The sequence below is a fragment of the Lepus europaeus genome, chromosome 15, assembly GCF_033115175.1.
Source record: "Lepus europaeus isolate LE1 chromosome 15, mLepTim1.pri, whole genome shotgun sequence".
NCBI classification, from domain to species: Eukaryota; Metazoa; Chordata; class Mammalia; order Lagomorpha; family Leporidae; genus Lepus; species Lepus europaeus.
Genome location: NC_084841.1, coordinates 54,209,936 through 54,234,315, shown reverse-complemented (window position 1 = coordinate 54,234,315; position 24,380 = coordinate 54,209,936). Strand labels below are relative to the sequence as shown.

The window sequence follows — 24,380 nt, the reverse complement described above, 5'->3', positions numbered from 1 at the left end:
AGCATTTTCCCACGAGGATAAAGTGCCTGGGGAGAACCGCTATGTCATCCCATACAGTGGCAGCAGAGAAAGAACAGCTTTGGATCCATTCAAATGCTCCTGGTGCGGCTCAGGTCTCAGCGATGGACACTGACCCTTGAGCGCTGACGTAATAGCAGCAGGCAACTCAACACATGTTCATCACACACCGTGCCGGATGGACCGTACTGCTCCTCATCCTCCAGTTCTCTTCATGCCAGGGGGCTCCTGGAGCCCAGTGTGCACTGACAATACCCGGGGGCCCCTTGCCCTCTGGTTTCTGGTTAGGTTCTGCTAATATGGAGCGTGGCAGGAGTTCAGAAGGATGCAGGAAAATACAGTTAGGTATCCCCCTGGCACCTCTATGGCTGACCACATCCCTTTACCTAAAGCCCCGTACTACTTTGTGCCTTCTGTCTCCACGTTCCTGGCTCACTCACAATGTCAGGCATTGAGATGGTAAGGGATCCCCTTGCTTGCTTCCTTGCTTTTTTTTTTTTTTTTTTTTAAGATTTATCCATTTATTTGAAAGGCAGAGTTACAGAGAGGCAGAGAGAGAAAGAGAGGTCTTCCATTCACTGGTTCACTCCCCAAATGGCTGCAACTACTGCAGCAGGGCTGATCTGAAGCCAGGAGATTGTTCCGGGTCTCCCACCTGGGTACAGGGGCCCAAGCACTTGAGTCATCTTCCACTGTTTTCCCAGGCCATACCAGAGAGCTAGATTGGAAGCAGAGCAGCCGGGACTTGAACTGGCACCCATATGGGATGCTAGTAACACAGGCAGTGGCTTTACCCGCTATGCCACAGCACAGAATCCTCCCACGCTTGGTTTCTAGCCCAGGTCCTTTCCCAACAGCTTCCTACGCATTTCAAACAACCCTTCCTCAGATCATCCAACCCAAGCAGGCCATCTTTTGATTGCCTGGCCCTGCCTGGTGCCCATATCTAATAACTTAAAATTGCACTGGGCAAGGCTTGCTGGTGATAACAGGAGACAGAACTGTGCTAACTGTGCAAGGACTATGGGCCAGAACTGTGCTAAAAGATTTACAGTCCCCTCAGAACAGTCTTGAAACTGTTCACTTACTATCTCCATTTACAAGTGTGGATTCAGAGATTCCCAACAGTTAACATATGTTACAGAGTGATTCAATGTCATTGAACACGCATCTGGCTCTAAAGCCACTAATCCTCAATGGATCTGCTGTTTCGGTGTAAGAACACTCATAAGTGAAATGATTTAAAATAATTTCATTAACTGTAAAACAACGCATCAGGGGCAGGCACTGTGGCATAATGGGTTGGGCCACCGCCCATATCGGCACTGGTTCAAGTCCTGGCTGCTCCACTTCAGATCCCACTCCCTGCTAATGCTCCTGGGAAAACAGTGGAAGATGGGCCAAGTGATTGGGCCCCTGCGCCCATATGGGAGACCTGAATGAAGCGCCTGGATTTTGCCTGGCCCAGTCCTGGCCTTTGTGGTCATTTGGAGAGTCAACCAGCGGATTTTAGATGCCTCTCTCTCTTTCTCTATCTCTTTTTCTCTCCCTCAACTCTTTTCTCAAGTAAATAAACCTTTTTTAAACAAAAAAGGTTTATTTACTTGAGAGGCAGAGTTATAGACAGAGAGGGAGGTCTTCCAGCTGTTGGTTCATTCCCCATATGGCCACAACAACTGGAGCTGGGGCAATCTGAAGCCAGGATCCAGGAGCCAGGAGTTTCTTTGTTTTCTAAGAGGATGCAGGGGCCCAAATACTTGGGCCATCTTCTACTGCTTTCCCAGACCATTAGCAGGGAGCTGGATTGGAAATGGAACAGCCAGGATTCGAACTGGTGCCCACATGGGATGTTGGTGCCCAGGCAGATGCTTAAACTACTACATCACAGTGCTGTCCCCAAATAAATCTTTTTTAAAAATGTATCATTCCACAGGATTAGATGTGAAAATAAATAAAATAGACTATTGTATAATTCAGAATGGAGGGCAATACTATGGAAAATTTCATGAAAGAATTAGAATTTATTTTGGTCTCTGATAAGCAGTTAGAATTTGGGTAAAATAGAGAGAAGATGTCGTAGGACAAGGGCAAATCACAAAGTCTGCAAGTCCCAAGCTGGAATAGGGAATCATGGAACAGTGGTTAAGACATCACGGGGGATTCCTGCCACCCATGGCTGAGTGCCTGTGACCAGTCCCCAGCTCTGTTCTCAATTCCTGCTACTGTGCACCGTGGAAGGCATCAAAACATGCTCAAGTGATTGAATCCCTGACACTCACAGGGAGACCTACATTGAATTGCCAGCTTCCAGCCCCTACTGTTGCAGGCATTTGGGGAGTAAACAAGGAGATGGGAGTTCTCTCTCTCTCTCTCTCTCTCTCTCTCTCTCTCTCTCTCCCCACCCCTTCAAATAAATAAAATGAATACTTTTTTTTAAAAAAGGTTTACTAATTTATTTGAGAAGCAGAGTTACAGAGAGAGAGGCAGAGACAGGGAGAGAGAGGGATCTTCTATCCACTGGTTCACTCCACAGATGGCAGCAATGGCCTGCCTGAAGTCAGGAACCTGAAATATCTGGGTCACCCATGTTCATGCAGGGGCCCAAGGACTTGGGCCATTAGCAGGAAGCTGGATTGGAAGCAGAGCAACCGGGACTCAAAATGGGTCACATATGGGATGCCAGCATTGCATCCCAAAGTGAACATTTTTAAAAGTTTGTTAAGAAAAATAATTCTGAGAGCACAATACAAATTTTTCTGAATATTCTGAAAATATATCATTCCCCATAGATCAGGAAACTATAATATTATATGTATCACAGAGGCAGAAATTGAAATGCCACTCAGATCCAAGCCCAAGTTATTTATAAACTAGGTACCCATAACTATCAGAAGTTCATTGACCATTTCTTAATAATAATAATTTATTTGAAAGGCACAGAGTGAAAAAGAGACCAGAGACAGAGAGAGGGAAAAATCTCCCATTCTGTGGTTCACTCCCCAAATACCCACAACCAGAAGTATGTCAGGCTGAAACCAGGAGCCCAGAGCCCAGGGTGGGTCTCCCACATAGGTGGCAGGGATCCAGCTGCTTGAGTCGTCAAGTGCTGCCTCCAAGGGTGCCCGCTAGCCGGGAGCTGGCGTCAGGAGCCGGAGCAAGGACTCGAATCCAGATGCTCCAACGTGAGATGGGGGTGCCCCAAGCAGCGTCTTAACCACTGTGCCAGATGGCCACTCCCATTTCCATCTTGATTCTTCGTGTCCCGAAGAAGTCTCTGTCTTAGGATGAGCATCGTGGCACAGGTTAAGCCACCATCTGGGACACCTGCATTTCATATTGGAGGGCCAATTCAAATCCTGGCCACTCTACTTCCCAATCCAGCTACTCAATAAGGAAGCAAATCTTTATGAAAAGAAAAAAGAAGTCTCTGTCTTTAGGAATTGCTGAAGAACAAATGCACCTCGTCCCACAGAGGAATTAGCATCATCAGCGTGTTTCTGTGCTTATCCTCTAACTACACTTCTTCCCTATTCCCACCCAGGCTCCTCAAACACACAGGGGCAGAGCAATGCTCCCACGCCAAGGATCCTGCTACTGGACTTCAGGGGAAGGGTAGATCCATAACTACCTCAGAGGTGACACAGAACAAACACTTAGCTGTCATGGAATGACATCCATTCAAACACAAAACAGGGATAGTTTGACACCCAATCAGAACCCACAAGTCCACCTGCTTCTCTGATTCCTAAAATTGAATTCTAGACCAAAGCCAATGGAAAATCTAGGCGTAGGCCAATGTGTTAGTGTCGGCTTTTGTTGTTTTCAAAGAGGTAGGAAGTGTGAAGCCAGGAGAAGAGGAAAGAAGAGCAAACAAAGCAAAAATGAAATCCTAGACACACCAATCCCAAAGTTTAAATGATAACCATTGAGCTGTTTCTGTTGTTAATTGTATTATACAGGTCAGTGGAGGGAGATTTTTCTCCACATTGCAGCTGCCTGTGACAGTCTGGAAGTGGACTGATTAGGCAGGTCATCAGGAGCACAAAGCCTAGAGGATGGCAAGAAAGGGAGGCAGGGGGTCTCTGGGATACACCACCACACACACACACCCTGCCACCCTCGGCTCAGGGACTTGCACCTGCCCTTCGGATGCCCACTCAGCGTTCAAGTCTACCACAGTAGGGACTCAGCCACTTTCATCAGAACAAATGAAAGGGAAACACACAACAGAAATCACTAAAATAATTAATTTCCCCCGACAGTTAAAATATATGATCCACATATGAGGGATATTAGACCTGAAAAGAGCCAGTTATCCTCTGACGAATTAGGCCTGTCTAGAAATTCAAATTGCCCCAAGTCCAAGGTCTGCTCCAGCCCAGCCATCCGTCAGCATTCCCACGTTTCAAGGCGCAATCTGAAAAGTTTCCCAGATTCTAACAGTGGCCGTCACTGGGGCCTCTTTCTCTCGCTCTCATTTCCAAGGCAGTGATTGAAATGCTATCAATAGTACTGGAAATATTAATACAGTCCACAGAAAAGATGGAAAAGTGCAGTCACTTAAGATGAACAACTCAGTGGTGCTGCCATTTCACGGGGCAGTCACACTCAGAGAAATTATACGTCATGGCAAAAAAAAATAATTTTTCAAAGTCCAAATTTTAAAGACACCACTGGTATGCCTGGGTTTCAAGAGCTACAGGTACTGACATTTCAACAATGGGTTCTAAATACATACTGCATTATTTTATACTAAACACATACTGTGTCATAGTAAAATTAGATTTCACAGAATTAGAATAGTGTCTGCTTCAGAATCCCAACACTAGGCTTCAAGTTATTTAAAGAACTGATTATTTCCACACACTATGCATCTAAGCTGTACACAGATTCTCATCATCATTATTCTATAAAACCCTATATGGTAGCCTGTCACAATGACCCCTGTAAATAATTATATTTACTAACTTTACAGATAAGTGTTCTAACTGAAAGACAAATGCAATTAGCAAGCAGGATGTAAAAATGTAAGCATTTCATTTCATTAGCATGACATGGAGTGTTATAAAGAACCAGAAATCATCCTTGGCTTTCCATCAATATTTACTGACAATCTACTATATGCTAGTCTATATATTATATGGCCCTTCACTTTAAAAAAGTCCATTAAATCAAGATCCTTATTCAATACACTCACAAGTCACAGGCACAGGGTGAATTTTACAGAAGAATAAAGAGACAGGGAGAGGCTCTGTGGCTTGCTCAAGGTTACCTTGCAACACAGAGTTAGAGCCAGGAACCCACACGTGTGCTTTGCAGGCTAGCCTTACCGCTACAGGTGCACCTCATTTACACGTTGAAATGTTCCACATAGCTATATTTGTAAATTAACTGAATTCTTAAATTCACTAGGTGGCGTTACTCTTATGAACTCTACAGCAATGTCGCTGTCATACAGACACACACTTCAATTTTGCATTTTGTGAATGGTTTCCTTACACTGGAATGTCTTAGCTGTTCTGTACATGTGATTTTTTTTTTAACAATGCCAGATACAATGGAATTAAAAGCAAAATTGGCTTTGGTTAAGTCAGAGGAGAACTGTTAACTATGGAGAGGAAGAACTTTTAAGCACTTCTATGTTGCTGCTTCACATAACCTGAGGACCTTTCTCATTCATCACAAAAAGCAGATATTCTTCATCCATTATATGGGGTAGGGCGAGTGTAGTAAAAGTATGTTAAATGTAATAAAGATCTTTGACTCTAACATGCATTACCAAGTCAATGATGCTTGCTTTATTTTGTTACAAATCTTTTAGACAGAGCATAGGTTTGCCATTTTCAATAATCAAATAATGATTCCATTATTTATAAAATGAAAAAGTCCCATGAAACCCATGCCCCTCAAAAAAAAAACAACAACAAAAAAACACCTGATGTCTCATCCATGTCACCTGAAGTCGGGATAATTGTATATTGTATATGACGCGAGTGAAAAACTGCAAGGACATTTTTCTCAAACACAAAGATTATCAAAGGTGAACTGAAGGAAAGAAAAAATGCAGATGTGCTATGCACTTACTACGAATCAGAACTATTAGGAGTTTGAGAGTTTATCATGTTCTAACACACAGCCTGTGCACATTCAACGAGTGGCCCCAAAGAGGAGGTGAACACACACAAACAGCCATGGATCACCCAACTTTATGGACGGGATGAAAACAAAGAAAAGGAAATGAACAGCAGTGACTAAGTGCGCTGTACATTCAAAACAATGACCACACTGACATTCATTAGGGACGCAGGCTGTTTACTTAGGTTTGAAACAATAGATGACATTTAACCCTGGCTTCTTTAAGCCCTCTTCTGTTGACCTGCAACCAGTTCTTTAGTTTGCCTACCATGGTATGGCATTATGGTAATAGGAATAACATTAATATTACTAATTGACACTTGGCACAAAGAGCAGACAGCCAGGCCATCCATGGTTCAAAAGACTGTTATGGAAGCATCTCTTAAAGTGCCATGCAGTCTGCACCTTTTGTTGTAATTCCAAAAATAATGAGTAGGAGCCCAACGGCCAAAGATTAGATTCCTCCACGCCCCCCAAAATACCACTTATCTATAGGAAAAAGAGTCATCAAGGAATTAAACATCCTCATTTTGAACACGCTAAGGTTTTTGGCTTCCGTAAACTTACAAAGCCCCAAGCAGATGTTTTTTTCCCCCAACTTTTCCGATTTGCCAAGTTTTCACTTGGAATTCATTTGCACGCTAAAGTCAGAATCATTTCAGGAGAGAAACTTAGGCACAAAGAACAAAGCCGTCAGATGCACATCTTTGCTCATCTCAACATAAACAAATTACAGGGAACTCTGACGGAGCTGCCGGCAACAACTTTCCTTTTATTGACAGGCGGGGAACTCCCAGCAGCTGCAAACAACTGCAGGGCCATCAGACAGATGCGCTCGGGCTGAGGTGGATCCCAACACCGCACTCAGAACTGAACGGAGTTGCTGGTCTCCACCGGCTTCCCAGACACTTGACCGAACGCCAAATCGGCTCATCAGCTGTCACCGCCAGCCACAATGAAACTATTCTTGAACACCCAGCCGCAAAACAAACCCCGCCAAAGTGTCCCGCTCAAAGTCCCACCTATTGTCTGGGACAAAGAGCCTCCCTCCTTGAACCTGTGCTAATGTCCTACCTGGAACTAGACACTCAGCGTAGCTGCTTGCTAAGTAGATCCTAAGAACTGAGCACATATGCACGCCCAGTAATGGAATGACAAGGGAACTTTGCAATCCTCCCCGGCTGGCCGCTGACCAGGCTACGTGGCAAGAAGGGAAGGATCTCCTACCTGCAGCCCTCTCCGTCTTAGAATGCTGGACTCATCCATCTGCCCCTCTGCTGTCTCTGAGCCTCTCACCACAATCTAGCCATGCTGTACTACCTCTACTTGGCCACGCTAATTCAGAGCCCCGCAGCTGCTAAACACTTACATCACGCCCTAGCTGATTGGAGCCCGGAGTCAGCTGGTCCCACTTAGTTATTCACTCCAGCAACTTCAGAGCTCACCGCCGCCTGCAGTTCGGTGGGAGCGAGCAGCAAGTGGGCTCCGGCACCTAATGCATTTACCCAGGCAGGCCGAGGAGGCGCTGGCTATCACCGGGGAATCCCGGGGTCCCCGTTTTTGCGCCGTCTTCAGAATGCTGGCTGCTGCCCGTGGCGTTGCAGGCGGGCGGACCAGCGAACGGCTTTCCTCCGTGGCTCGGGTCCGGCCCCTGCGGAACCAACTATCAGGTCAAGGTGGCTAAGTGAATTGGCGGTGACAGACGCCTCTGTAACAGGCAGCCGCTGACGGGGGCGGTGGAAAATTAGGGCACAGCTGGCCAGCCAAGCAGCTCCGCTACTCCCGCGCTCATCCTTTCTCAAGGCATCAAAGAAAGGGAAATGTAGCAGAACACACACGATGCCTGAAAACCTCAGACGGCGGGCGCAGGAGCCCCACCAGCCACCCCGCCAAGGCACACCCCACACCTCCCGCCGGGAAAGCCCTTCATTTACATAAATACCTGCGGTCCCTTCCCAGCCCCAAGGCAGAAAAGGCTGAGATTTTTCATTTCCCTTATGACAATAACTTAGTTCTGTTGCTAGCTGACCAAAATGTAAAAAAAGAAAAAAAGGGGGAGGGTGAGATTCTAAGGGCCATCATTAACTGGAATATTAACCTATTTAGAATCTATCAGCAGCTAAACAGAAAAAAGACTCCCATCATGTGCAATTTCACATTCTGTTTCGACTTGTTTACCCCGCTCATGTTCATCTTATTTCAATTCAAAGCAACCAAGACATGAATATTAAGTTTTCATTACTGGCAGGGCACAGAAGCAACAATATACAGTACTGCCAATTTAGAATAAATGATCCCTCCTCGGAGTGTACTCTAAAGACCTTTAAATTGAGAGAATAGCTTGGTCCCGAGGATCAGCCCCAGTTCGTCTAATAAACATCCTCTCCCTCACTCCATCCATCAAATTTGTTCTTGAAGGAAAGGTAGACGGAAGGCAGGCACACAATGTGTTTTTTGTTTTTTGGTTTTTTTTTAAAGAAAATATCAGTCATTCCTGGATTTTCCCCAATCCAGAGAGCCAAAGATTTTCAACTGTGGGGGAAGAGAGGGGAGGGGAGGGGAGGGGAAGGGAGGGAAGTATCTGGGGGCTCCTCCATTCACCTGCTATTCCACTGGCTTTCCGTCTCTCTCAGGCTGTCAACACACTATTAGGCTTGCTATCAATTGATTAGATCATGTCATTAAAAATAGCTCAAGGATTTATGAATCTAACCACTGAGGAAAATTGATGGCATTTCACGTTCCCAAACGGTCTTGGCATACATCAGAGGAACAGAGAGAAACCTTGTCAAGCGCCGCCACCCCTGGCTGAGGGACCGCCAGGGGCTTTTCCACTTAGACTTGTTCAGTTGATACCACTTCAGGGAGAAAGCCCCAGAGAATTTTTAGCTCTCATCTGTAAGTGGAGGAATGCCATCTCTCAAAGAAGAAAAGAAAAAGGCTGAGCAAAATTAGTCACTGCTCCAGTGACAGGGTCCAACATATTCTAGTGTCATTTTTTAAGGGATTTTTAAAACCCGTAAGTGTTTGTTGAAAGTGAAGGTCAAAAGAATAATGAGAAGAAAAAGCTAGTGGAGAACAGGGGCGATGGGCTTGCTGTTTGTGGCAACCCTCCAAAGTACAGAGAAAATAGCCCCCCTCCGCCCCCCACTTGACTCTTCTACAAAGACCTGGGTCTCCAAGGAAAACAAAGGGAATGGCAACCACTTCCCCTTCTGAAAGAGCACAGGAAGCTCCCTGAGTGTGGGCAGCCATCTGGGACAAGCCTTGACCAGCGCATCAGTGTGCTTACCAACTTCGGTGCCGACTTTCTCTGCCCCCAGAGGCAGGAAGAATCCTGATGGATTTTAGTTAAAAAAAAAAAAAAAATCCTTGACCCCAGCAGCTCACATTTTAAAAGCAAAAGCCAATCTTGAGGTCCTTATGGACCCTGGGACCCTGGGGGAAGAGTAAGGAAAACACATTCCCCTGAAATAAGGATCACAGGTAGCCAAGAGGAAAAAAAAAAAAAAAAGAAAAGAAAAACTACTACGCAGACAGTCCAGAAGCCTCTTATCTGGCCAATCCAGTACGGTTGCGGGAAGTCCAATCAGAAGCCTTGTGGAGGACAAACGGTCACAAAGTCAGCCGAGGAGCATGCCAGGTAAGTGGATGGCCTGTGTCCCAGGCACTTCTCAACGCCAGTGCTTGGGGTGTGGGTGTGGCAGAAAGGAATGGGGCTGCAGAGGAAGAGTACATTTCTCAACAAAAGACTATTTGGAGATAAAATCTAGTTTGGTATGCCACCGCTAACTAAGTCTAAGATGAGGATTATGACCACTGCACCATCAAATCTACTATGAAAAATATCGATTACCTGTCAACATGTATCACGTTGAGAAGTGATACACATACGTTTTAAAGAAATAAAACCAGCCAGAGGCAAAAACATTTGGGACAAAAATGAAAGGCTGCTGTAAAATAACATCAAGCAATAATGGCTCAGTGGAGGGAATAGTAAAAGGAAAATGGCTACATTTACCCTTCGCAATATATTTGCTCATCAAGATAAGCCATGTGTTAAAATGCAATAAAAACTTCACATGATGACACTATTCACAGGTAATAATTAGGATCCAGCCTAATTTCCATTAATAAACTCATTTTTTCCGGCAATTTTACACCTTCATGGGATACGTTCACAATATTGTGAGTCAATTTACAAAGTACCAACCTCAACGTGGAATGCTTTTACTTATGTATTCAAATAATAAAATCTGGCAGCCTTTGTTATTAATTGTAATCAAAAGCCAGGGGCTTTGTGGTATTTGACTTTAAAAAACCGTCTCTACAGGTTCACTACATGTCCTCTTTATTATAGGCATAATTTGCTTCCTGGACTACTCAAAATCCATGACCACTATGATCCAAGTCAAGTTTTAACTTTAACAACTATTTCAATCAAATGATTCATGGAAACAAACAATTCTGTATCCCAACTAAGAAAAAGGAGAGGAAGAAGACAGGGTTTATTTGCCCACATTTTCCCAAAGCTGTCAATTGAGATTTCTGTAGTAATCACATACAATGATACTGCTTGCTGTAAGGATACAGGTTTATCACTTGATCTGTGTGGTCAGATTCCACACATTTAGAAGCAAGTTACTTCTCTCTGTTACTCTACATGGGTCACGCTAAAGTAAATATGTCTTCTTTTTAAAAATTTATTTATGTATTTGAGAAGCAGGGAGATAGTGACAGAGAGATAGAGCAGCCATCACTGATTCATTCCCCAAATTCCCGAAACGTTTGGGCCAGGGTCACGGCTGAAGCTGGAACTGGGAACTCTGTCCAATCTCCCACAAGGGAGGCAGGAACCCAAGTACTTGAATCGCCACCTATCTCCTCCCAGGGTACATGATGGCAGGCAACTGGAATCAGGAACTGAACAGGGACTTGAACTCAGGCACCCCAATATGGAAGGCAAGTATCTCATGCAGTGTCTTAAGGAGTGCCAAACACCGTATCCTGGGACCTGTATCTTCTGATGGTACTCATTTTGCATCCGCAATTGAATGTTCACAGAGGAAATGTCCCGTTGTAAACGGGTTTTCACAACACAAAGGTGTGTGCCATTTCCAAACCCAACCTTTCCATTCCACTCCACTGTGCAATTCGAGTCAGCCCTGCCCAGCAGCTCTGGTCTTTCAGCTTCTCAAATCTGAGGGCCATGGAAAGGATGCACCCCAGTGGAAAAGGACGCTTCTGCCGCCATCTCAGCCAGAGACAGAAGGGAAAGCAGTGTGGGCTGTGCCTCTCATCCCCCCAGAGTTCTCCTGTGTGAGGAATGCGACTTCAACACATTCGCCACAGCCTGGGGGTGGCTTTTGCTCTAAATGTTCTCTGGAGTAAGTGTGGCTAAGGTAGAACAACAGCCACAAGAAGCGTTAACTGGGGCCGGTACTGTGGGGCAGTGGGTTAATCCTCTGCCTGCAGTGCCGGCATCTCATATGGGCGCTGGTTTGTGTCCTGACAGTTCCTCTTCCGATCCAGCTCTCTGCTATGGCCTGGGAAAGCAGTAGAGGATGGCCTAAGTGCTTGGGCCCCTGCACTCACATGGGAGACCCAGAAGAAGCTCCTGGCTCCTGGCTTTGGATCGGCCCAGCTCCTATAGTTGCAGCCATTTGGGAAGTAGATCAGTACATGGAAGACCTTTCTCACTGTCTATAACTCCACCTCTCAAATAAACAAATAAAATCTTAAAAAAAAAAAAAAAAAAGCATTAACCACTGGATCTTACTGGCTACCTAAACATCTCAGACCATAACTTCCTATGTCTGTGCAATCCAAGAGGGTTTCAAAAAGTTCATGGAAATGGAACTAAAACATAAGTTTATTTTGGTGCAAAAATTTAGAATCCATGCCCTGTTTTTTGCATACTACACATTCTCCACAAACATTTTTAAGACTCCCACACATACTCATTCACAAGGTAAGTCAATGTGCTCAAGTGGACAAATCCCTCCATTCACCCACAAGTTATTTTTACTGTTGACAAGATAACTGCTAGTGGCCAATGAATGTATATTTAAAAAAAAAAAAAGTAATGTAAAAGTTATAAAGAGGCACAAAGGGGAAAATACATACACGTGTCCATTACTGCGATGATAATCATACCTCTGTGTCAACGTACGTGGTAAAGCGCTAATGACCAACACAGCTGTAAGATTTATTAAAATACACTTTCCCCCTCCATGTTCCATTTCTTAGAGTCAGCAATAATTAGCAATATTCATTGATCACCTGCTATGTGCCCTTCCCTGCTTTCAGTATGTAGAGGAGTCAGCTCACTGAATCCTCAGAACAGCCCTAAGGAGAGGTATCCTATCCCCATTGTACAGATGAGAAAAACTACACACAGACAAGACACCTAACTTCCTTAGACTACAAAGCCAAGCATAGGGAGACCTGGGGTGCCAACCCTGACCAGGTGGACTGCAGGGTTTGGGTTCTAACCACGATGCTCTATTGCCTGTCATGGTTTACACAAAAACATGAGACATGTATAAATTCTTCAGCTCCTAAGGAAACAACGATCTCATCATAAGCTGTCAGTGGTCAGAACACACCAGAAAGAGCATTTGGAACCCCAAAATCTACAGGCCTTGTGTCTCTAAAAGAGAGAGAATGAGGTCTCAGCTTCTTCAGGGGAGAAGCTGGAGAGCCCCATCTGGCAAGAGGGGAACGAGGAAGAAGTCCAGACAGAGAAAGCTATAGGAGGTGGCCTCTACTTTCTAACAGGATGTTTTTGGGCATCCAGTGCTGGATTTGAACAACTGTTCATCCTCCTGACTCCAAGATCACACAGTTCTAAATAGAACCCCATTTATTCACAATTAAGCAAATTCCACATAGCCAGGGGCCCCCTCTCAGTGGCCGTGTCAAGGGGCTGGGCAGCTCTTTGATTTCGACTCCGGTGCTTTTGCTGGAATGTCCCGTCAAAGGCGCCTCCTTCAATCACTCTCCTTTTGGCGAAATGTTGCAGGGCAAGGCTGGTCTCCCATTCTGAGCAGTGCTGGGAAGAAGCAAGCAGGGGGAATCCCAGCCCTGCCGTCTCCCCCTTCCTTTCCTGGAAGCCATGGCTCCTCCCCAGCATATGGAAAACTATTTGCCTTGAGAGCTGACTCAGGCTCTGCCAACAAGATGCCAGGTAGGCTGGGAAAGTCCCTTAATTTCCTAAAGCTTCTGTTTCTCAACTGTATTATGAAGATGTCATTATGGGCTGGAGCAGGAAGCTGGAGAAGAGGTGACCTATTAGGAAACTGGGCAGCTGGTCCCACGATCCTCAGAGTAAGATCAGCCTAGGGCCCCACCCCGGGGACACCAGCTCCCTCTCGCTGTGGCACAGCCACGGCTCCTGACTCGCCTTTCTCTTGGCCATGACCATCTCGCAGAACATCTGCTTTATACAGCTGCTCAGCTACCCGGTACCTGGCTTCAAGGCTCCAGGTTTATGTTTGGGGCTGAGGTTTCCCATCAGCCCTTCCTCCTCCTCAGTCTCCAAGGGCTCAGAAACCAGTGATGAGCGGAAGTTGTGTGTGCCTGAAACAGCTCTACAGTAGTAATGCTAACTCGGAGATGAGAACAGGTTAAACACTTGGCTAAGGTTGACGCTAATATTTATTACTAATGCTAATGCTATCATACAATATTACCACCTAATGTTCTTACTATCTAATCTTTACAGATATTTGCCATTTATTGAAGTAGCATAAACATGAACCAGATATATATTTCCATTGTGATTGGTGCTCAAAGATTAAAAAAAAACCTCAAAATGGGTTCCATTCAATTTAAAGGGCCAGGAGAGACTATACTGAACAAACACTGAGACAACCCGTGATCTTTGTCTGTATTTTTAAATAGTCTATTGGCATTGTAAAATCAAGTTCTGACCTCCAAGGTTAACCAAAGTAAAGAAACAGCAGTTCACACTGGATGGGTCTCTTTTTTCCCACCCAAGAAAAAGACTTAAACCTGTCAGGAAGGAGAAAACAAAGAGCAGGCTTCCATCCCCACTCAAAAGAAAAGAGGATCTAACGCCTTCCCACTGACAATACCCCAAAGCCAGAATTTATCCAAAGAGTAGCAATTTCTAAAATGCGTCTCTTTCAGCAAAAAAAAAAAAAAAAAAAAAAAAATGCAGGCGGGGTCAGCAGCAAGCAGGCGCCTATGAAACGGGCTGCATCCCACGCTTCCCGCATTCAGCTCCGTTTTCCAGCCCGCTTGCAATGCTGAAGACCTGCACTATGTAACATGCATGAGTTTGCTTAAGGCTCTTCACAAGAAAGCTATATTGCCTTGACGTTTGCATCACCTTCTTTTATCTAATTATTTCTGGCATATTAGCCATCAAATCACTACTGACACTATGACAGGAATCATGGTATTGAAAAAATTACATCCTAGGAGGAAATAATAAAATATAAATCACATACATAATTTTCTTTTGAACATTTTAACAATGACACCCTCATATACATATGAAATATAGCAGACTATCCTCATAAATGCCCTAACATCAATCACAGCAGGAAAATATTCTCCACTGTGCAAAGACACGAATCCAACAAAATATAGCATTTCTAATAAAACTGGGTAATACAACTTCATTTGTTTCATATGAGAGCATTTATGAAGATCTGACAATTGGAAATTGTGCCAATATTTTTTTTTCAATTATGTCCCTTCATCTCTAAGTGATACACAGCTAACCCTGGGCCCATGAACTGACCTGCTTTGCATCCTGCACATTCAGCTAGGTTACAGATGCTGAACAGCCAAAGAGATCAGAGAGATACAAGAGGAGCTTCAGAAAGTCCGTGGAACAACAACAAAAAAGTTGATTGGGCCACAAAAAAAGAAAAAAGAATTGAAATCCATGCAAATTTTTTTCTAAGATACAATCTTCAAAAACTCTTTGAAGGCCCCCCTCCTACGCATGGATTTCAAACATGTTCACACCAAAATAAACTTAGCTTTGAATTCCATTGTCCACATACATTTTGAAGTCTCTTCACATATAAAAAGGATTTTTAAAAGTAACTAGATGTCTGGTAGGCAAGTCTAGAGGCACGGATCCTGATTGTCATGCCACTAGTGTCCCATGTGCTCTTTCTACCATCCTGCACTAACAGGTCACCCACTGAAGACACAAACAGAGCCAGGGTTGCCACCTGCCAACCAGTTTACAGCTGAAAGAGAACTAAGGATTCCTGGGGACTGAATCGTACAACACGGTAAGCAATGTAGTCCCACTCGGCTTCCATATCAACTCTGTCTTCCCGCATCACTGCAATGTACTCTTCCGAGAGACATCGAATGGGCTCCAGATTCTATCTCATTAATCCTCATCAGTTCCTTGTGAAGTAGAAAGGGCAGAGACTGGTTCAATTTACCAATGAGGAAAGTCAGACAATGAGGTGAAGAAAAGGCCCAAGGTCATGAGAACAGCAAAAAGCCAGAGCTAACAAGGGAGTTCGGGTGTATCAGATCGGGGGCCCAGGGACCAGGCAGCAACCATGATCCAGAAAACCTCCCTTTCCTCCTACACTTTTGTGACCCACCCCACCAGGACTCCAACAGCAATTCAAGGACCAGGGCTACCCTGCAAAACTTACAAACAAACACGTAAACCAGGTGCGGCATACTTGACTATACACAGGCACGTAGACAGAGAAAGGCCCACATGAATGAAGATCAGACCAAGGAAACGTGCCTAAGCAAAAGTCACAGTCAGCACCGCTGAGCACACGGTATTTATATCTAGCTAGTAGAACGAGAGGATTCAGAAAACACAATGTTTAAATCCCAAGTGCACAGACCACACTTCAATCTGTTCTGCTTTTCACTGTTATTGACAGTTTCTCAATGCTATAAAAAACATAAGAGGGGAATTCAAAATGTTCAAGGAAAATAAGTACATTTTGGTGCAGAAAAAAATTTTGAAATCCATGCATAGTCGTTTCACAGTATACCTTTTATGTGAAGTTTTTGAAAACCCATGTATGCACAGATTTCAACATTTTTTGCACCAAAATACACTTGCCCTTTACTGCCATGTTCCATGAACTTTTTGAAGTTCCCTTGTATAGTCATGCATCAGTACTCCAAACACCCTGTAACCCCGGGCTCATGTTATACATTTAGTCTGTGACCCTTCCAAAAGATGTACTTATATGACAGAGTGACAGAGAGAAGGAAAGACACAGAGAGATCTCCATCCACTGGGTCACTCCCCAGATGGCCCCAAAAGCCAGGAGCTAAGAACTCCAGCCAGATCTCCCTGTAGATGGGAAGCACAGCAGCTAGGACTCAGACAGGATCCTGGCATCTCATGTCAGAGCACCAAAGTCGTGGCTTAACCCACTGCGCCACACTGCAGACCCTCTTCCCCAAGGTGGTGAGGAGCAGTCTTCCCCCCTGCTCTGCTGTATCTCAGCTCAAGGAACATAACCACTTACCTAGTTTTCTTGATATTTATAAAATTATAAATGCGATGCATGTCTGGAATATATAATGATACTGTAAAGTTATATCTAATGCTACTGAGCAATGATTTATGACACTTTAAGTACACAAAAATATACATGCTCTCGTGCATATACAGGAGCAGGAGATGTCTATTCAAGCTGTCTCCACAATAGTTCTTAAAGTGAAACTAAAGGACAACTTTCTTTAACCAAAATCAATTTATAACAGACTTCCCAAAATACGGCAATAAATATTTAAAAAATTGTTGATCCTTTTCTGGTAGCTAATTTAATTTCTTAGATTTATTTTCTCTCTGGTCTATAGAAGAATTCGATAGCAGCTCTAGCACATTATCCTCAAAAAAAAAAAAAAAAAAAAACAAGGAAATCTATCTCAGGTTTTACAGACTGATACAAAGTCACTATGTTCTGTCTGAAGTCCCCCGCTCATTCATTTATATTCATTAATCTTAATGATATCATTAATGCTCAATGTGTTTCACAGAAACTAATTGCATTTTGCTAGAATCAAACATTAACAATTACGCCTCCCATTATCACCACATAAAAGAAAATAAAATTTAAAAAGTCTCAGGCATGTCAGTGAATATTTTGGTATGGTAACTAATTTGCATTTTTAATGCTACGATAAATTGACCAGATTATCACCAATTAGATAAACTGATATTCCCTGAGTAAGGTGGGTGGAAATGGACCACACTTAGCACTCACTTCCCTGAGCGCTATTGAATTCAGGCTCAGCCCTCCTTTGTATCCTTATCTAAAGCTGGCTTTTGTGACTCAGGCTAACACCTCGCTGCAGACAGATTCCTCTTTAATTTCATATACTTACCGTTGCATCAAAGACAGAAGGTTAGGGAATCCATGCTCTTCAAGCAAAGGAAGAAGCAGCTGTCTGGGCAATCACAAGGGCCCAAGCCACAAGTGCATGGACTGGTTTGTTTAAATTATTGGATTGCCATTTTTCTATTCTCTTGTTTTAAAAACCAAATCACCAAGCATCTACTCTGTACAGGGCACCACGATGGATGTGGGGAACAGACAGAGGAAAAAGACTCAATCCCATCTGACGGCAGTCATGGGGTCCCAAGACATCCCAATACACAAAAGACAGGGAAGTAAGTGCAGACCCAGGGGCAATACACACAAGCTACAAGCTACGGAGGGGCTACCGAGGTGCTGAGGAAGGAACTTGGGGAGCATAGAGAAGCGGGGGAAGACTGAGTCCCAAACATCAGTTCTCACATTGATCTGCACATTAGAATCCCTGGAGGATCCTGTACAAATCCCAAAAAGCAGGACCACACCCAAACCAGTGAAACCACAGTCCGGAGGGGCAGCCCCAGCCACCAGAGCTTCCAAAGCTCTGCAGGCGATTCCAGTGCGCAGACAAGCTGAGGAAGCAATGGTCTAAATGAAGGGAGGCCTCTGAGCTGGTAGAAGCAGCCAAGTGCAGTCAACAGCACAGGCCAAGACAAACACAGGTCAAGGTGCTGTCGGAGAGGCAGTGAGATGGCAGCCAGGACTGGGTGGGTCTGGCCCAACCACAGTCAGCCTTGTATGGGTGAAACCTGTACCAGTGCACGAAACCAGAGCCCACAACGTGGATCCCTCCTCCTGACACTTAGAACCACACTCTTACAGAAAACAGCTTACACACCCAAAAGGCTTGAGCGCCTCTTCCTACCATGTTCCTGTCATCCTTTCCATAAGTAATTACACAACCTGAGAAAGGGGAGGGGAAGAAAGAGGTGACGGGAAGGGAAAGGAGACAGTAATTCCCACGGCCATAGAAGAACGTGACCACTATCTCTTTGCACCAAAGACTAGCGTATTCCTGGAAGGACAAGATCTGTCTTCCACAATCTTGTCCAGAATGGAGTCCAGCAAGTCCCATCTGTCTCCTAACAATGTTGCAGGACTCAATGATTAAAAGCCACCAGGACCCTCCATCTTTCCTTTCTTGGGGTTGCTCCACTGCTACTTGAACTCTGGCAATGATTTCACAGCTCACCTGACAACCTTGAGAACCTGTCACCACTCTCCTCAGAAAGGCAGGTGAGAGCAGCTGTGAGGAGCCTGCTAACTGTATTCTGTAACTGTCCTCTAAAGAGAGCCCCGTACATGCATGTGTGTCCAGACAGAACGAGCAGGTTAAATCTGATTCACTTTGCAAAGCAACACTATAGATTTCTTAAGAAAAAAAATACAATGAAATCCCCATTCTTGACCAGAAACCAGGATTTTTTTAAGTTCTTACTTCCTTCTGAACTACATGTTTTAAGTGTTACTAATTTTCCTACTCAATTTTCATTGTGTTAAAAAGTGAAAATGCACAGGTTTCTAAGGAAGCATCTAACCATTTGTGAGTACAAAACTGCAACTAACCCACGGTGAGCACAGTTACTCATTTAGCTGTGGAGTCTCATTGCACAGGCAGTGAGAGTTATTGATTATACATTCCAGAAGTCTACCCCTTCTACAAGAAGTTCTGATCAATATGTTCCATACATATGTGTTACTAGGAGGAATTTCTCCAGCTCAAGCATGCACCATCTTTTGAATATAATTCTAACTTAGAAACCTGGGTTGCCAAGATGTCTCCTATACATTATTCACTAAAACTCAAAATACTATCAAGAGAAGCAGCTTCTCTGACTGATATCAGTGCACTGGAACCCAGCTACTGCGGGGAAAGTCTCCATGTGCCATCTGAAAGCATTTTTATTTCAACAAGTCTATTAGCTTTTAAAAAGTTCTTCCTTGTCATTTCCTGACACGGAGAGAAAGAGTGTTATGTACTCTGATTGTTTTTTTCCCAGCTGACTTTCCGAGCAGTCTTAGATATCCTCCACCACTTCCATCCGTCGACAAGGAGGTTTGCTGATGCACCACCTAGTGGACAAAATACCACCAGCATCGGTGTCCTTCACCTTGGCTCTGTTTCAGGGCTTTTAATCAACTCCTTAGAGGGGGATCCACAGGAGAAACCCAGGGTGTACCTGCTCTACAAAGCAACTCTGGGAAAGACTGGACAGGGCGTGCTGGCTTCTTTTGCATATCTATGGCTGCTCAACCAAAGGTCAGGAATGACCCACAAGAGGACACTGCTCCCTTGAGGCCGCAAGGAAGGTGACTGCCTCCCTCCCTCCCTGCTGATGACCCACTTGTAGCTCCCAAGCGCTGAGGAGGCACAGCAGCCAATTCTCAGCCTCTCTCAAATGCCATCGTGTTAATGAGGGGCACACAGATCAGAAGCAGGCATTTTCATTTCATAATTTGTTACTAGGCCAGGTCACATCACAAAACTGAAAGACTTTCCTTCCCAGCTCTGGCCATCGCAGCCATTTGGTAGGTGACCCAGTGGATGGAAGATACCTCTCTCTGTCTCCCTCTGTCACTCTGCCTTTCAAATAAATTAACCTGAAAGATACATATTTGCTAGGAACATCTTGCTAGGAACTAAGACCTCTGTAGGAACTCTCAGAACGCGAAAGAGTTCTCATTAACATCTTCCAGGAACGGCTTCAGTAAGGGCAGGGAATCCGGGGGGAACCGCAGCATGGTCCCACCGCCGAGCTGGAAGCCAGGATTCTCAACCAACCCATCCTTTCCGGGATGCATAAACTGTGTTCCAGCAAAGCTGCTGCTTACCGGCACTAACTTTCTAACCCGCCATGAATAATGTGCACGTCTCCGCGAGAGAGGTAGGGACACCAAAAGGGGAAGCAGAGCAGAGGGAGGAGGAGGAGGCAGCCAAGCATGGTCAAGGGCAGCAGCTCCCCACCCCCGCTGACATCCCCCGCAGCGGCCAGCCATCACTGCACACCAAGGGCATGCGACAGGGCAGCCCTTCAGAGCAAGCCAAATTCCCCCAATTCCCCTTGCCACCCTCAACCCGACAGCCCCCAACCCACAGCTCAGGCCCACCTCACACACTGCAAGCATCTCTGTTCTTCCATGTATGTAGACTACAGCGTTCATGATTCCTCTGACTACTGTGGACACGTGGGTTCTATCAGAGCGAGGATCTGAGCATGGCAAATAAAGCTCTAAGCAAACACAGGTGGGGCCCTCCAAGGACACGCCAGGCAAGTTTTACGTTCCCTGAGCCTTGTCTCCAGGGCTTGGGTAAGAGATGGGATTTCCTCTGTTATTTTGGTTCTGTGCTCAGGAAATACGCAGGCTTTTGTTCATAAAACTATCCAAGGCTATTTTCAAAATCCCTGAATCAATAAAAATAATTCAGCAGCAGAATATTAATTTTCAGGAATATATCTTCTATTGATTGTCTCCTTGGCATACTTCCTGGTGGAGTGCAGCTCAGCGGCCGGCTGGGTACCCACTGGCTGTATTGCAATGATAATTATCGATGGAACTCTACCGCATAAGATCACACCATTACCCAACCAGCCCACCCCAGCCTTTCACTTGGCTTTTTACCATTCTCTGTCTCCTGACCTAACACAGCTGTACACAGTGGGTAGGGGGCAGTTTACCGTTAGCCATCAACTGCTTCATTTGTAAAATCAGGGAGCTCCTCTGTGAAAGCCTCGGAGATGCCATGATAAATTCTAGCAAAGGCACACAATTCCAGTATTGATTGTTAACGTCGCCAGGCTCTCTGTCTGTCCCTGTTGTCTTTGCTGCTATCTTTTTAATATCTTTTCCTCTGTCTGAGCGCAGTGTCCGGAATCCTGGCAGGCACCATTATTCACAGAGCAGGTAACACCTTCATCATCTGAGAGGGAACAGGTCTTTTACATCGCTTTGGACGTGGCCATTCACCCCGTCTGCACACGACTGCACTAGGACCCAACAGATGGCAAAATCAAGATGTTCACCACATTACACTCCCCTGACATGACTGACTACCAAAATGCTTAAGATAACAGATGTTAACCTGCCCAGAAGGTATTCTATGTTCTATCAAGACATCAGAAACGCTCTGAGGCTTTCCCAAGCTCAGAAATGCATCCACTTTACTTGAATAAACACAAAGAAGAGTGGCAAAGGAAGTGGGTGGGCATGGGGCTTGGGGGGAGCGGGAGGGCGTGCATTTCCTGGATTATGTTCTCAGTTAAAATGCAAGCACATTTACAAGTCTTTTAAGGATTTGTTTCTCATGTTGAAAAGATGTCTACGTACTGAGAATATAACTGCCTTTTCTTCTTTAATCCACCCTACTAGAGTACCATTAAAAAAAACAAGTGCTAATTCAGAGAAGTATACAACTGCTGTCTTCACTAATTCTCCGATGACCAAGCTACGTGTGGCCACCAACTGTTTATTCCTTACCACAGCCAGGCTGGGACTCCTGAGCAGCAGAGCCAAGGGGCAACGGACCGTTACTGACATCTCTCTCTCTCCTGCGCTCACAGCCCAGCTGGGAGGGAGCCCAGGTGGTGGTTCAGAAAGGCCAACAGGAGCCACTTCTGCCTGGCAGAGTCCCTGGGCTTCCGCCCAGCTCCTGTGCGTGCCTGGTCCTCCTCTATTCTGCAAAGCCAGCACCTGGCAAGCCCCCAGTGAGGCTGTCCCAGCAAACAGTCACACACGATGAACACAGGGAGTGGGTAATACAGACGTTGTATAAAGTGACCGCAGTGTTATTGTGACTCCTGCTCTCGCAGCAAAGTCCTTAGGGAGACACAGCACAAACTACCTCACCCCACCCTGCTCTCTTCCTTGTCCTCACAAGCTCAGCCCCTCAGATTGAGCTCTCTGCACAGGGCCCATATGCTATGACAGGCATTAAAGAACTGTGAACTTGGAGAGAATAAAGGATTGAGAATAGAGGGGAGAGCACCCTTCTAGAACGATGAGTTCTCGGACCCAATTCCAGCAACAGCACAGGAAGACAAAGCAGCCCAGATGCAACTCTTTTGGTGACAAGCCTTGCTTAGGGGGCACTCCCATTCATGTTTCTGGCTACATTTATCATAGCCATTTCCTTTGGCTTCTAAGTTCACAGAATGCACTTCCCAGCCTCCCCTGTTGTTGGCTGTGGTCACAAGACTCAGGTCTGGACAACAGAATATGGGCACATGTGGGCTAGTCTTTAAGACCTGCCACATTAACACATCCCCTGCCACCATCTTCCCCCCATAAACTTGGGTGTTGGCTCCCAGGGAGATCTTGGTAGTGACATCAAGATGACAGAACTTGTTGGCCTGAGTGCCCAAACAACTGCGTGGTTTAGAACCCAGCCGTCGCTAAGGGAGAAATACTGCTGTGATGATCAGCCAGTGAGGACTCCGAGTGTATTTGTCACAACAGCTCACACCTCCTGTGACACAATGCACTTACTCTACGTCATCCTGATCGGATCCGGCAATGACAGTCCTCACCCACAACTACAACTAAAATAAGTGTGCAACAGCATCCTCACCCCAGCCAGCAGCCAGGCCACAGCTGGTTACAGGACGTTCAAACAGGTCCTACTGGGGGAGGGGTCAGGCAGTTTACACGATGGCGTGTTCACAGCATGCCACAGACTTTTAAGTGCAGCTGTAACACAACTTCAAATTAAGTGGAAAAGCAAGGCTCAAGTACTCTATAAAATTTATATATATATATATATATATATATATATATATATGTGTGTGTGTGTGTGTGTGCTTTTGTTTCCTGGAACAACTAATATGAAACAAAGAGCAATGATTGTCTTTAAAGAGGCAGGTGAGGAAGAAGAAGTGAATCACTTTTTATTTTATACTCTTCTGTATCCTTAGTGTTTTCTGGTATTATCCATTTATGATTTTTTGTAAAAGTGTCAACAGGTGCATATTGTGGGCTACTTAATTTTTCCTTGTCATACTTTGCTGTGTTTAAAAAATGTTACTGTTAAAATGTAAATGGGCAAGGATGGGGCTAAAACACCCCCCGCCCCGTCCCATATTGGAGTGCCTGTGATCAAGTCCCCTACAGGGCTTCCTGCTGGTGTGCACTCTAGGAGGCTGCAGGACATGGCTGGCTCTTTGACACCCATGTGGGAAACCAAGAGGGAGTTCCAGGCTCCTGGCTGCAGCCTAACCATAGCAGGAACCTGGGAAGTGAACCAGTGGATCAAAGATAATCATTCCCTCCCTTCCCTCTCCCTCTCTCTCTCTCCATTTCAAATAAATAAACTTTTTAAAAAAGATTTGTTCATTCATTTGAAGGCAGAGTTAGAGAGAGGCAGAGGCAGAGAGACAGGGGTCTTCTATCCACTGGGTCACTCCCTAGATGGCTGCACCGATCCAAAGCCAGGAGCCAGGAGCTTCTGCCAGGTGCCCAACACAGACACAGGGGCCCAAGGATGTGGGCCATCCTGTACTGCTTTCCCAGGCCATAGAAGAGAGCTGGACCAGAAGTGGAACAGTCGGGACTCAAACTGGCACCCATACGTGATACTGGCACTGCAGGTGGCAGTTGTACCCACTATGCCACAGCGCCGGCCCCTCAAATAAACATACTTTTAAAACACATAAATCAGCAGCCACAAAGAAAGACCCCTTCAACACAGTGACTCCCTCCTCGCCTCCTCCCCAGAATGACCAGCCCTGGATGAGGATGCTACAGAGCCGTTGCTGAGCAGTTGCCAATCCTCAGGACACAGCTCTGAATCTGCCCTGGTGTCACAGGTGACCACGAAGGCTGCCCTATTTGTGCACTAGATAAGCGACACATGGCAAGAGCATTTTGGATGCGTGATCA

At 45.2% G+C, this 24,380-nt stretch overlaps 1 protein-coding gene across 6 annotated transcripts in view; it reads right to left on the bottom strand.

The window, feature by feature from the left end:
• The window catches only part of MAST4 (microtubule associated serine/threonine kinase family member 4), a 634,279-nt gene that overhangs the window by 367,736 nt on the left and 242,163 nt on the right, over positions 1–24,380 (bottom strand). For 2 of the 6 annotated variants that reach the window (XM_062212156.1, XM_062212159.1), the window contains exon 1: positions 7,381–7,449. The exons of the other annotated variants lie outside the window; for them this stretch is intronic. In XM_062212156.1, the coding sequence (XP_062068140.1) occupies positions 7,381–7,419 (39 nt within the window). In that variant the 5' untranslated portion in view covers positions 7,420–7,449. Of the gene's footprint in view, positions 1–7,380; positions 7,450–24,380 lie in introns of those variants that run through there. 6 annotated transcript variants of the gene reach the window in all.